General features: G+C 35.3%; 1 protein-coding gene across 18 annotated transcripts in view; it reads left to right on the top strand.

Annotated features, from left to right (window-relative positions):
* The window catches only part of ZEB1 (zinc finger E-box binding homeobox 1), a 216,698-nt gene that overhangs the window by 91,986 nt on the left and 109,545 nt on the right, over positions 1-15,167 (top strand). The window contains exon 1 of one of the 18 annotated variants that reach the window (XM_030798919.1): positions 12,790-13,127. The exons of the other annotated variants lie outside the window; for them this stretch is intronic. Coding sequence (XP_030654779.1) covers positions 13,073-13,127 — 55 coding nt within the window. The 5' untranslated portion in view covers positions 12,790-13,072. Of the gene's footprint in view, positions 1-12,789; positions 13,128-15,167 lie in introns of those variants that run through there. 18 annotated transcript variants of the gene reach the window in all.

The following is a 15,167-nucleotide window of genomic DNA, read 5'->3' as shown; positions in this document are numbered from 1 at the left end:
CCATAAAAACCCTAGAAGAAAACCTAGGCAATACCATTCAGGACATAGGCGTGGGCAAGGACTTCATGTCTAAAACACCAAAAGCAATGGCAACAAAAGCCAAAATTGACAAATGGGATCTAATTAAACTAAAGAGCTTCTGCACAGCAAAAGAAACTACCATCAGAGTGAACAGGCAACCTACAGAATGGGAGAAAATTTTTGCAACCTACTCATCTGACAAAGGGCTAATATCCAGAATCTACAATGAACTCAAACAAATTTACAAGAAAAAAACAACCCCATCAAAAAGTGGGCAAAGGACATGAACAGACACTTCTCAAAAGACATTTATGCAGCCAAAAAACACATGAAAAAATGCTCATCATCACTGGCCATCAGAGAAATGCAAATCAAAACCACAATGAGATACCATCTCACACCAGTTAGAATGGCCATCATTAAAAAGTCAGGAAACAACAGGTGCTGGAGAGGATGTGGAGAAATAGGATCACTTTTACGCTGTTGGTGGGACTGTAAACTACTTCAACCATTGTGGAAGTCAGTGTGGCGATTCCTGAGGGATCTAGAGCTAGAAATACCATTTGACCCAGCCATCCCATTACTGGGTATATACCCAAAGGACTATAAATCATGCTGCTATAAAGACACATGCATATGTATGTTAATTGCGGCACTATTGACAATAGCAAAGACTTGGAACCAACCCAAATGTCCAACAACGATAGACTGGATTAAGAAAATGTGGCACATATACACCATGGAATACTATGCAGCCATCAAAAATGATGAGTTCATGTCCTTTGTAGGGACATGGATGAAACTGGAAACCATCATTCTCAGTAAAGTATCACAAGGACAAAAACCCAAACACCGCATGTTCTCACTCATAGGTGGGAATTGAACAATGAGAACTCATGGACACAGGAAGGGGAACATCACACTCCAGGGACTGTTGTGGGGTGGGGGAGGGGGGAGGGACAGCATTAGGAGATATACCTAATGCTAAATGACGAGTTAATGGGTGCAGCAAACCAACATGGCACATGGATACATATGTAACAAACCTGCACATTGTGCACATGTACCCTAAAACCTAAAGTATAATAATAAAATAAAAAAAAGAAGCATTATTTCTACACCTCATTTGCGTGACATTATTACAAGGTATTAACTGTAAAAATGAAGTAAATATAATATCTGTTCACCAGATGCCTAAAACATACAACATTAGTATAGACATATAGAAGGATCTGCAAGCAACTAAACAAGTAGTGTAAATCAAAGATTATACTGATAAAGTGGTAAGTGCATTTTGGGCTTCTTAGGTAATAAGCCCTTGTATCTGCCAGAATAGTCTAGCAAAAAATGCATTTTTTTCTTTAGCCTAGGGAAACTTTTCACAGGTGATGGAGTTTTAGGTATTGTGTAGATGATGGGAGAAATTGCTTTTGATAAGCTTCAGTGAAAAAGGAAGGGAATGTGTCATTGCAGATAGAGAGGGAGAGAAACACTGGTAGTTGGTCATAGACTGGTAGTGGTGTAGAAATAGAAAGCAAAACCTATTGGACAAAGGAACTGAACAGATTTGTCAAAAGAAAAAGGAATGGGACAAACAAGTATGAAAAATAAGGAGTAAGCTGATACAGGCTGGTGAGCTCACTGATAGCAGAGTCCACCAAGAGGCATTTAGTGGTTTTCCTTCAGGGCAAAATGTTTGAAAGAGAAAAATATGATCTCTAAATAGCACTACTTATAAAAAATATTGACTATTAAGAATATAGATACAGTCTATCTTTAAGACTGCGATTTAGTACAATTTAATTTTGTTTATAGGCTGAACATTTTTATAATTTCATAGCGATTAACTTGATATTCTTAAAAAAGGTAAAATTTCTTGGTCTTTCTGCCAATCTGTGTTTCTAACTGACCCTAAACAACTCTGTTGGTTTCCTGCTCTTGCATTAGAGCTTGTCCATGGCCACAAGCGCCTCTTTTCCTATCAGCCCTGCAAAGACTGCCCCTTCCAAATTGCCTTCTCCTCTTGATGGTACATCCAAGCACTAGCAAATTCGGAATCATTTTTGACTTATCGTTTCCTTTTACCCTTTTTAATCCTAGGTACAATCTTTTGCAAGTTGCTTAATCTCTCTGACCTTAGTTTTTTCATATATAACATGGAGTTAATAAAACAATTTTGTCATTTTCAGAATTCAATGAATTAATGTGTAAAAGCACCCAACATAGTGCATGGCACATAATAGTTGAGCTTTAACTGTGCATGTTACTTGTTTTTTCTCTCTTCTCAACTGGTAATAACTCTACTGAAAAGGTAGTAATTTAATGAAAAAAATTAAATACATTGTGGTGTTTGCCAAAATTTTTGGTTTGTGTGTATACACTGGATTACAGTTTTATAAATTTGTCCTCATGAGATTGTCAGGTGTTTTCTCTTTACTTTAGTTGTTTTGTTAAAAGGTTAATTGGAGCATAACAAATGCATCACTATCCTATGTAGCTCCTATAAAAACATAAATACTTTAAAATAAATTTGAAAATTAGAGGGGCTACTACATGCAACTGGTTATAGTTCTAATTTTAGTTATGAAATTTATTTCTCAACTAAGGCAAAATCTCTAATTCTGTATCTGCATTGATGACTCAGTGATTTTAGAGGTTGTGAGTTGATATTTTCACATTTCTACCTATGATAACTCATTACAGAATGTCTGATCATGATATCCTGTTCTGTGTAGCATCATAGTGGACACTTCATGATATTTCTGCTAAACCCTTTACCTGTCATAACTGTCTCCTTTCTGTTTTGCAAATTCCCTCAGCAAAGTCAAATTCAGTCCTCACTTGGTTATAAATAGCATTATAAACCATATTTTTGATTTAAATAAAGCACACAAATCTCAAAGAATGATAAAAGCATTGTTCATACTTTGTAAAAATCATTGATTAGAGATTGAAACTGAAACAACATGAAGGGATCAGACTCATTCACAGAAGATTATTGAGAACCAGGAATCATAGATTTCATTCAATTCAAATTATCAGTCGTACATTGTTTCTTGTTCAAAATCATTTCACAATCCACTTTGCCCACCTCCATCTTCCTTACGTTACAAAGAACTTTGATCTGCTAGGCACTGCTGATGGTAGAATGCCATGCCTTTAAGGTTTCCCTTTGGAATATAAAGTCTATGTTTTCAATAGAATTAACTGTTCAACAGAGAAAGAACAGGATTTCTGTGCAACGATAGTACAGTGCTAGTAAAATATATAGGCCCCTTTACTGTATACATTAAGCAAGGATGATACCCTAAGAATTCTAGCTGCTGCTGTTGATGCTGCTGCAACTATTGCTACTAATACTTCTACTAATCACGAGTATAGAAAAATATATCTTTGATCCTGTGTGTGTGGTGGTAAGTTTTTAGGAGAAGCCATTATCTATGGGTGGTGGGATCACATATATTTTAAAGTCTTTTCGACCATGTTCGTTTTCTAATTTTTCTCAAGTAAAAGATTCTTCTATACTTTTAAAAAAATTATAATTTAAAAAATAACATCTTATTGGACTTGTTTAAATTATCAGATATTTTTCAGTTATGTAATTGGTTTCTGGCATACCTAGACTTTTACCATTTGCTCTGCTTTAACATACCTTTATCAGTTTTATAAATACAGTTTGAAAGGATTGTTCTAAATATATATAAAGGGAAAATTTCATTTGAAAGCAAAATCTGTATTTGGGATATTGTTGTCTTTTTGCCTTCTAAAGGGTAATCTAGAATTGGTTATTTTGTTTCATAATAATTTATAGTTGATTCTTGGCAAAAATGGTTGATTTCTCTTTCATTGTAAACAATAACAAAAAAGTTACCAGAATTTCTCCAGTGTTTTAAGAGCTGTCCAGGTTGACATCTAAAAATTTAAGAGAGCATTAGAACACGGGATATCTAATTGTTAATTGAGACTAGAATTATTTCTAATAATCTTAGATGTAAATACTAATGTCTTATTAGTCTTCTTATCTTTGCTGGTATAAAAATGGTTGAAACATTTGAAATTATTTTCTCAGTTACAGTTATGCCCTGTGTAGACGTGTGATTAAGAAGTGATTTTTTTTCAGATTTCAAATATGAAGTATTGTTTAATACTAACATATAGTTACAAAGACTATCATGACTATTTTTGGTGTTCTTGATTATGATTTAATACTTCATATTTTAGGAAAGACGATTTAGTTCTAAATATATTTATAAGTGAGTTCCTAATTTTTTGTGTGCTGTAGACTTCTAAGTTAAAATTGATATAATTGAATGTTAAGCATTTTCATTTTTTATGGCTTACTACTTTAATGCAAAGTGGAATAGAATACTAATTTGTTTCTTACCCTCGGATGATGTTGTGCTGATGTATATTTTCCAGTCTTGTCATAAGCTCACAATTACCTACATAATGGTCTTGAACCAAACGATTAAATGGAAGACAACATTTCTGGTCTTCCATTTTAATTAGTGTGGTGCAAGACTATTATGTAGGTTTTTGTGTAAAATGTGGAATGTGAATCCTCAACTCTTTAGTCATTCTTCCTATTAGATATTGAAGCAAATTTTAAAATATGCCATTTGACTAAAGATATCAAAGTGCCTTATAAAGATATTATAATGTACCTAAGTCTTGTTTTAGAGCACCAGAGAGAAAAATAGAAGTGCATGGAAGGAATAAATTCAGTTGCACATTTTGTATTTAATCCAATGACTCAACAACATGGGCACATACTTAACCAAATTAAATACTTTCATCAAACATCTTCTTGACTATACCATAAAAGCCCCCAAAGTTTTTATTGGTAGCATTGCTCTGATCAATGAAATGAGCTTCAGTGCAAAAACTTGGGCTGTTAGAATACTCACAAAACCATTATTGTCCAGTTCTATAGCTGCTACCCTAGTCCCTGGCTCTCATCTTTTTATACCTGGTTTACCACATCAGCATCCATGCTGAGAACCATGCCTCAGTCTTGCACTACTCAAATACATTTAGTCATGAACTTATTTATTCAGCAGATCTTTGAGGACCTACAATGTGCCAACAATTTATTTAAACAATATTTGTATATTTTCCATCCCAGGCTAGGACTTATAGTCCCCAGTTGGTTATCAAATCTAAACTAAACTCAGCCTAAAAATTTAGAGTTCTCCGAATCTCACTTATTCTTGTTCTTTCATGCCTGTCTCCTCATGGTAACATTCATTCTTAGCACAATGTGTGTCTGTTCCCACTTCTTGTCCTAGTGTATCATCTTTCCTCGTCAAGGATGTACTCCTTCTCCTCCTTAAAATTTTAAAAATCACAGCTAAAACTGCCCTGTGAGGTGTGAGGTTTAGGTTGGTGTAGTCATCTGATTTGGATCATTCTTTCTATTCTGGATCCTGAGAGTATCTAGAGGAAATTGTGTATTCTGGTTAATGAGTGGCTTATCACATACTGTCTTAACAACACTAAGCACTCTTTATTCAGTAAAAGTTCACAGCATAAGAAAATATATTATAATGTATTTAGTGCTTCTTTGGTGATATATAAGGTGTTCTACTTAGAAATTTAGATTTGTAAGAATGCTGGTTAATAGAAGTTTCTAATATTTACTGTCTTCCATATTTTCTGATGTTTTGTTTATTTTAAGCTATTTTAAATATTTTGCATTTCATATTTTTAACCAGGCAGTATCTCTGTTCCTCATTCTGAACACCTAATATGGTACTTTGAACATAATAGGGTTTCATAAAGTGCTTGATTCAGTCAAAAAAATATTGAACATCTACTATGTTCCAGGCATTTTGCTGGATTTCTGGACTACAATCATGAAAAGACAGTCTGTTCTCTCAGCCTGCTTATAGTCTAGTGGGAAAGATAGGTTGACAGCCCTAATATAGTATAAGTCCTTGAATACAGGTAAATACAAGAGTATAGGGTACCTAGTCTCTTCTAGGGGTGTCAAGCAAACTTTTTTAGTAGAAGCAGCCTCTGCACCAAGGAGGGAATTAGGAAATTTTAGTGTCTGATTATCTCCTTCAGTCTCCTAAATTATACCAAATGAAACAAAGTAACAGTGTGTGTTTGCTATGGGAATACACCTGGAAGTCAAATATCCAGCATGCACTCCCTAAAGAGTGCCACCCTAAACCTTCCCATGTAGGAATGCCAGCGCCACCTCTGAGAGGAAGGGATGGCTAAACAGAGGCAAGCAGCAGACAAGAGTAGGAGGTTCCTGCAAGGGGAATATGAACAAATGCCCAGTGGCAAAAACAAAACAAAACACCAAGGTGAGTTGGAAGAAGTCATTTTCCAAGGCCAGAATGTAGATTTGGTTGGACGGAGTGGATGGGGGCATATAGGCACAGTTATTGAGCTGCAGAAGAAGGCAGGAGCCAGGTCATAAAGGATTTTAAATCAGTGATTTTTTAAAACTTTTATTTTCTTAACAGTAGAATTCTTAAAAATTTTGAAATTTTAACTTCAGCTCAATATTTAAAAAATAATAAAAACAGAACTACTTTGGTTTTGATGTTGTTTAAGGTTTATTTTGTTGTGTGTTTTGGTGGGGTGGTAGAGGTGTTAGTTTCCTTGGTTGCTTGCTTTTCTCTGTACTCTCCTGAGGTTAGGAATTGTGTTCTAGAGTCCCATCATGTTACTAACTGGGGCTCTGTGTTCTGACTGGTGGTAACAATAGGTTTCATCCTTTATGATTGAGTAGTCTCCTAGGCCTTTACTTTCATCTGTTCAACAAAAATGTGTATACCGGTTGAGCGTCCCAAATCTGAAATGCTCCAAAATCTGAAACTTTTTGAGTGCCAATATGATGCTCAAAGGAAATGCTCAGTGGAACATTTTTAGATTTCAGATTTTCAGACTAGGGATGCTGAACCAGTAAGTATAATGTACATATTCCAAAAAAAAATCTGATATCCAAACACTTCTTTTCTCAAGGATTTTGGATAAGGTATGCTCAACTCTCTGAGCAAAATAGATACAATCCCTGACCTCATGGAGTTTCCAGTATAATGCCAGAGATGGATATTAAAAAGTAATCCTGTAACTATAAGCTGTGAGATAAATGCTGTACAGAAGAGGTCACTTACATTGAGAGATCTGTAAAGAAATGACATTTAGATAGAAACTTAAGTGGAGAGCTGAACAATGAGCTGGTGATAGACAGTGCTGTAGGCAGGGGCTGTAACATGCATGAATGCCCTGGGGTGATAAGGTTTGTGGCAGCAGTAAAGCTGGAGAGGGAGGTAGAACCCAGATTATGGACAGCCAAGTTAAGGATTTGGATTTTATCCTCAGTGTAATGAAAAAATCATCAAAAGGTTTTGAATAGTGGAATAATATAAGATGACTTGTTTTATTAAAATATTAATTACTATGGCTAATGTATGGAGATTGGCTAAGAGAACAGGTAGAATGAGTGAGTACGGGGACATCAGTTACAGGAGTCATATTATATCTGCCACATAGTGGGCACTCATTCACTGTTTTGCGGTTAGCTGGATGATGACTAGATCACTGCCTCTGTTGTAACATCTCAAATTATTTGTGCTTTAGCCATGAGTTAAGTTGGATATTTTTGAGGAATCATGAAGTGTTGCTGATTTGTACTAATTTTTCCTCATAAAACTTTAGATATTTTGAACTGCTGCTTCATCTTGCCCAGGGCGAAAACAAGGCATTTATTCATTCATTCGAGAAGTGCTTAAGCTGTGTCAGGTACTGGCTGAGAGCTGAGGATACAGACTGAATGAGTAAGTTAGGCATGATATCTGCCATCAAGTGGCTTGTAGTCTGGGTAACCAGAGCTGAGTAGAGCAGGCAGTACATTGGCCTCATACCTCCGAAGTAGTATGTGTGGAATTAGCCAGTCTGTTGTCTCAGCCTCAGTATCTGAAATATCCTAGATGAAGATGAGATCTCTTAACAATTTAATTACATTTTCTCCTACCTCCTCTTTGTTCTAATGTATACTACTAAATTTCTACTTTGATGACCTTTGCTGAAAATAAGCCACTCTTAAGTCCTATAACACATGTGCCCAGGACCTGACAACCTAAAAATTAAGTCCTAATTCTTCTTTACTCTTAGAAAAGCTGGGACCTTCTTAATGGATTAACCTTCTATTGCTGCATAACAAATGACAACAAATTTAGTGATTTAAACAACACGTATTTATTATCTCATGTTTCCATGGGTCAGGAGTCCAGGTACTGCTTAGCTGGCTCTTTTGCTTAAGGCAGCAATCAAGGTACCAGCCAGGCTACATTCTCATATCTAGCTCAGGGTCCTCTTCCAAGCTCATTCAGGTTCTTGACAGAATTCGTTCCCTTGCACTTGTAGGAAGGTTGCGTCTCTCCACAGACAGTTCACAATATGGCTCTTCACCTTTTCAAAAGTGGCAGAATAGAGAGAGTCTACTGCTTTGCCTCTCTGAATTCAGGGAAGGCCTAACTCCTCTTTTAAGGGTTCACCTGATTAAATCAGGCTCTCCCGGGATAATCTCCTTTGATAAACACAAATAGCTGTTTGGATACCTTAATTACATATGCAGAATCACTTCACATTTGCCAGATAACATAATCACAACAGTAATATTCCATCATATTCTCAGATCCTACCTATACTCAAGGGTAGGGGGATGATAGAAGACCATGGGTCATTGGAGGTCAGTCATCTTAGAATTCTGGCCACCTCACTTGCTTTTTTGTAAAAACTCTCACATCTTTTAGTTTCCCACAAGTGATGCTTGTCTCAGTCTCATCATATCTTTGATGATTCTTCACCATTCTTTCTCTTCCTTCATTCCGTAGATATTGAGATTTCTCAAAACACCTCATCAACAATCCAGCCTGTTTCTTGACCCTGTACCTCTTATTTTTCATTGGCTGAGGACCAATTTTCTTGTTCTAAAAATAAAGCTAAGAGCAGGCACTTTTTCCTCCAGTCATTTGCTGAAAAACATAAACTCATCAGATAATAAAACAAATGCTATTTCTTGCCAGCCTTGTACCAATTTAGGGAGAAGCCTAGGGGAAAATGACTGGTTTTAGCTCCAGCCACTCCAGGTAGGGAAAACTGTGCATGGATGATTGGGAGAACCTTACTAGATGGGGGACAGGCAGTTGTGTCAGTGAGTTCTAGCAGATGCACCCTCCATAGCATGGAGGAGTATTGTCCTTTTATGCCAGGGTACCTTAGAAGAGTATGGGTGTGGCTTGTGACTTATGAGAGGGGCTACACATGCATGGGTTGGGACAACCATGTGGTATTAATCTACCAATGGTTTCAAGTTGTATTGATAAAACAGATACATTCTTACAATTTAAGTGTAGCCTTTACACCTGAGTTCAATCATCTGCTATCTAGCAAAATTCAGTATCTTGCAAACTTAAGGCTGTCAGGCTTCTGCTGCTAATTTAAGGATAGCTTGGTGGAATTTGCATGGAGGGAGCAGTTCTCTTTTCTCTTTCTGAAATGACCTTCATCTCTCTTTTTATCTGATTGGTTTATCCGTTAAAACCCAGCTTAGGAAAAAGAAAGCTTAGACATTGCCTCCCTGCTAAAGCCTTTCCATTTCTAGAAACCTATCTCCAGTGTCCATTCTTGAGAAAGTCAATCCTTCTTTTCTCTCTTTGTTCTCTACCTGGATTGAAGTTGTTTCTGTCAATTAAAACTACCATATTTTATTATAATTTATTTACATGTCTGTCTCCCCTACTAGTGAGATCCTTGGGGATAGAAACTGATTTATTAATTTTCTTAACTATAAAGTGCCTGACATGTGACAAAAGCTCAATACATGTTTTGAGTAAATCAATCACTGCACCAACTCAAATCACAGTATTCCCCCCGTTCCCGCTGATTTCAAGTGACCACCTCTGATCCCCTTAGACACAAACATTGACCCTGATTAAACCTGTGTTTGCTTTGATCCATAGATACACATTTGAACTACTGGCCGTCCTTTCCAGAGGGGGTTTTGTTACTCTGGCCTACAGTTCTTTATTCTTTTTCTCCCCACTGACCAGCATGTTTTAAAGTCAGAAGACCAGTCTTTCAAATAGATGTTTTGAATGGGGCAAAGCCTTTTTGTCTTGAAGCCCTGTAAGTCACTCCAGAGGGTATGGGAAAAGCAAAGTGCTTGGCATAGGGTGCGGTAGTAGCAGAGGATCTTAATTATAGTTCTTCACATTTGAGTAAAGTTCTGAAGCTATGAAATAGAAAGTAGGAATTATCATCTCAGTTACCTTAGTTTTGATATGTGGACCAAAGAAAATGTTCAGGAATCTTCATATTGTGAAATGTGCAGTACATGTTTAAGGTTGTAGAATATTGGCTCTAAGGAGAATTTTATATTCATTCTTAAAAGAGAACTAAGTTAGAGACAGTATCTTCAGATTATCATCTCCCCCAAAGACCCTTACCTGGTTTTACTGTTGAATTAAACAAGAAAATTAAACTGTTGAATTAAACAGCATTAAAGATGGTGCAGTAGCATCATTAGATGTATGGCCTTGGAAGAACATAGCTTTCATATCAGAAATGTACTTTTCAAAAAATCTATATTTCCTTTTTAATAATTTTATAATCTCAGCTTTCATTTTAGAGTTGGGGGTACATGTGTAGGTTTGCTATGTGGATATATTGTGTGATGCTAAGGTTTTGGGTGCAAATGATCCTGTCACTCAAATACTGAGCATAGTACCCAATAGATACCTTTCCAGCCCTTACTCCTTTTCTTTTGTTCCCCCTTTGGTTGTCCCCAGTGTCTGTTCCGATCTTTATGTCTATGTGTGCCCAATGCTTAGCTCCCACTTAGAAGTGAAAGCATGTAGTATTTGGTTTTCTGTGCCAGTGTTAATTTGCTTAGGATAACGGACTCCAGTTGCATCCATGCTGCTGCAAAGGACATGATTTCATTCTTTTTTATGGCTGCGTAGCATTTCACGGTGTGTGTGTGTGTGTGTGTGTGTATACATGTACATGTATAAATGTATATATAAATGTACTGTTTCATGTGAGAATTCTTCCAATAAAATATTGATGACTGTGGCATAGGAGTGTAAAATTAGAAGTGCTTGTTATGGATAACAACGCCCACATTTCAGAAATCTTCATGCAGCTCTTCTGGAATGTGGGCAAATTAGTCTCATGGTTTTCTCTATGGTCAACCATTTTCTGTTATACTCACCTTGTCAGAAGATATTTAATTTACCACAATTAACTAAAAGCTTTTGTTTAAAAAGTATGTCTTATGGAAAACAGAACAGAGGTGACTAATTTTTTGTGTGCAGTAAATGTTTTTAAGTAAACATTTCTACAACCAGGTGAAGGAAATGATTAAGTAGAAATTGGGACTTGCATGTAATTTTTTAAAGGATTGTGAAACTTGTTAATATCATGCATGTGTCCAACTTCTTTTCTATTTTCAAATTCCAGTAACAAAGGTTTATGCAATAGGTATACTCCCAAAAGGTGTTACTATATAATGTAAATGCATGAGGATCAGTGTTTAAGCAATTAGTCAAAACCTCTAATTTACCTCTTCCCAAATGTAACGTATTATCTCTTGAGTTATCTATAAGCAGCCAGTTGTAGGAAAAAATGAGAAAAGTTGGCTATATAGCAAGTTTATTCATCTGGAAAACTTCAGGGTTTTTAGTTTGAAACCTTCATTAGAAATTTTTAAATAGTTAAAAGCAGCTGTAATTGTAGCTACTTGTTATCAGTTGTTCTTCAGGCCTAGTTCTTAAAAGAGAAATTTTAGGAGTATGCTACTCTAATTTCAACAGATATGCTGTCATGATAGAAAACAACTCCAGAATAATAAGGATAGTTTATATGTTTCTTAGAGATTCTGTATTGATCAATTTTTAGAAAGTACACTTCATACAAAGCCAAATATTTGCTTTTTGTTGTTGTTTTTCTTTTGTTTGGTTGATTTCAGCTTGTTTTTGACCCTTGCCTACTAAATGGTACTTTACCCAATTATACTCAATTTTAACTTAATTGTTTTGAAAAATGTTCTTCCATTTCATTACAACATTTTACATTTTCTCTAATATGTGTTTATGTAAATTCACTTTGAAGAAATGCATTTATACCATCAGCTTTATGGAGTTATTGCAAACCAGTGCCATCATCAGTGAGACTATAAATTTTTTTTTGTAGACTAGTCTTTTCATCATGACTTTGCATAACATTGTTCCAGCTAGATCAACAAATTGATTATTATATTTTACTATATCATGAATAATGCCCAAAGGCTTAGTAATATGAGTGAAACTTACTGGGGATGATATTTTATTTAAGCTGCTATATTTAAATGGTGCTGCAATTTAGGTATTCCATTGAATCTACATATAGTGCATACTTGACATAGTTAAGAAAAGGTTTTGTTACTTTTCTTTATATTGAATATTTGAGTAGTACACAGTTCTGTTGTACGTTAGGATTTGAGTCCCTTATGTACAAAAATGTTTACTACCTTCTTTGTTTCATTTCAGAATGACCTTATTTAAAAATGTATGAGGCTATTTATAATCAACTCTGTGGAAGTGATTGAAGAGGTGTGAATAATAGGTTATTGGAACTTGACAGCTCATAGTTTGCTAAACTAGTGTTAGAACATTTATGCTGCTCAGATGTACCTTATTTTCCTTAGGTGAGAATTTCTGACGTGTGGTTTGTTGATATAATATATTGCATAGGTTTTTCTCTTTTAAGTGGTTTACCAAATCTTGATATTTTATTGCCTTATTTTACATTTTCAGCCTGATGAATCAGCATTTTATGCTTAATAAGAATAACCTTGGTACAGGCTATAAACAAAACAGTCAGTATAGACAGAGTACGATCCTTAAGTGGAGCATCAGCCTTCCATTTCAAGCTATCCTATAAAATAAACACAATCAAGGTTTTTTTAAATGGGAAAAAAACTCTTTTCTTACAGAAAATTTGAAAACATTTGGTAGGTTAACATTCAGCAGTTGTTACTCTGGGAAGAATGTTAGAACTCCTGAAGAAATTTGGGATAGCCAATATATCCATAAAAAGAAGAGGTGCGTATTTGGTATTTCATTAAATCTTTACTAATTTTAAATACAAAGACCAGAAAACCACGAATTTGAATCAATTGAATTTGAGTTAGACAGCCTTTTTATTTGAGAATAAAAAGAAATCTAGGAAAGCATTTTTAAAATTTTGAGTAAACCATTACTTAATGAGTTTCCACTGTTAGTTCTCATGGATTCAGAGCATTGTCATTTGGTAGGACTCTCAAGTATTCTCAAGATTTACTAAGATGCATCTTAATAATCGCAATTCAGTTTTCCCTAACCAGCCAGGAGGTAATGTTTCTAAAAAGAATGTGGTTGGGAAAACTGTGGCAGAGAAAATCAGGCCTCATAGACAATAAAGTTTAGAGAAATAAAAGTAAAAATTACTATGTATATATTCTACAATAAACCCGAGAAGTTCTTTATTAAAAAATCCAAAATTAACCACATTTCTCAACATGAAAAACTTCCTAGACTAATTCATCACTGGACCCATTTACTCAGTTGTGATCTGTAGCATTAGTCACCCACAAATTTTGAATTATGTAAATTACACCCATTTTTAAGTTTTTAAACTATCTGGCTTGAAACCTAATTTTTCTCTTGATTTCCTCTTGTTTTATTTTTCAAGTCTGAGAAATTATTGTGTAGCCGTCTATATTTTGGTAGAACTTAAGGGTATATTTTTCTAGACCTGACCTCATTTATTAAAAAGTTGGAGTACAAGTGTTTATGAAAGGATGGTATAATTGTTGAAAGTATCAGTTGTATATGCATACATATAAATGGCCCAAATGTTTTATAAAAATGAAGTGTGATGATATATTCAAAGAACTCTGCAATAATTTATTTCTGGAGTACCATGGTACCTTGGAGAGAACTCTAGAGACCTGTTTTTAATCCTTTTCTTCTAATTACTCTCTGTGTGAATTTGAATAGTTTGCTTAACTTTACTAAGCTTCCTGTATCTTTTCCTTAAAAAGTGATGATAATACCAACTCTACCAATGTTATAGTATATTGTTCTAAGGATGTTCTGGTTAAAGTGCTTTGTAACTTGCAAATTGCGAGGGAATTGTAAGATTTGCCAATGTTGCACTTGTTGCCAATCTGAAGATTCAAGCTATAAGCTGAATACAAAGTATGTGACCTAGAGAAGACATTACTCTGCCCCCTACCCTCATCCCACCCCCATGACTCAGGTTGCCAGCTATTCTTAGTTAAGAGATACTTGGGGAAAAGAGGACAGTTTAGAGAACTTCTGTAGATATTCATTGACTCGTAGTTCATTTTGGTCTTCTCAGACACTTTTCTCAAAAGACGGTTTTGTATCGGTAACTTCACTCTAAAGTCTGTAGAATAATAGGACATTCTGATTATAGAGTCAGTCTAACTTTATAACCCTGGAGTAGTACAGAGAACTCTCATGTTGTTTAGGTTTTCCAACTGGGGACATCCTGTGATCTGACTGTTCCTAGTACACAAGCTAATCCCACCCATATCCTGTTTGTGAGTAATTGGATGGATGCCTGGAAAATCTAGTGCCAGATTGTATAGTGCCTTCTACAACAGAAATCTGTAGTTTGAGTTGATCTACCCTCTACCTAAACAAACACCTCTCATAGGTGAGCCTCTATTCTCAAAAAGGCAAGATTATATAACATAGATCCCTAGTTCTGTTTCCATAGTCATGCTTTGGATGGTACTCCCATTGATCTGGATCAGAGACATATGTAAAATACAATTTCAGGGTGTTGTTTTTCTGTATAACTGAAGCAGTAGATTTTGAGTTGTATACCTCTTCCCATGAATATAGAAGACAGCTTTGTAGGAAAAGAAATAATTTCTTCTTAAATTTTTTTTTTATCTAAATTATTAAGAATAGGAATATACCATTTGCATCATTGTAGTCTCTCTTACTTCTTGGGTTCTCTTTACAAGATATCAAAATATGTTAAAAAAAAACCCAGATGCATATAGGTGTGTGCAAGCTTGTCATAATTCAGAAAAAAAATCCATTGTTACATTTCAAAGACGTGTAATA

Source organism: Nomascus leucogenys, chromosome 18 (assembly GCF_006542625.1).
Source record: "Nomascus leucogenys isolate Asia chromosome 18, Asia_NLE_v1, whole genome shotgun sequence".
NCBI lineage: Eukaryota > Metazoa > Chordata > Mammalia > Primates > Hylobatidae > Nomascus > Nomascus leucogenys.
The sequence above is the reverse complement of the archived record's forward strand: the minus strand, read 5'-3'. Positions and strand labels throughout refer to the sequence as shown.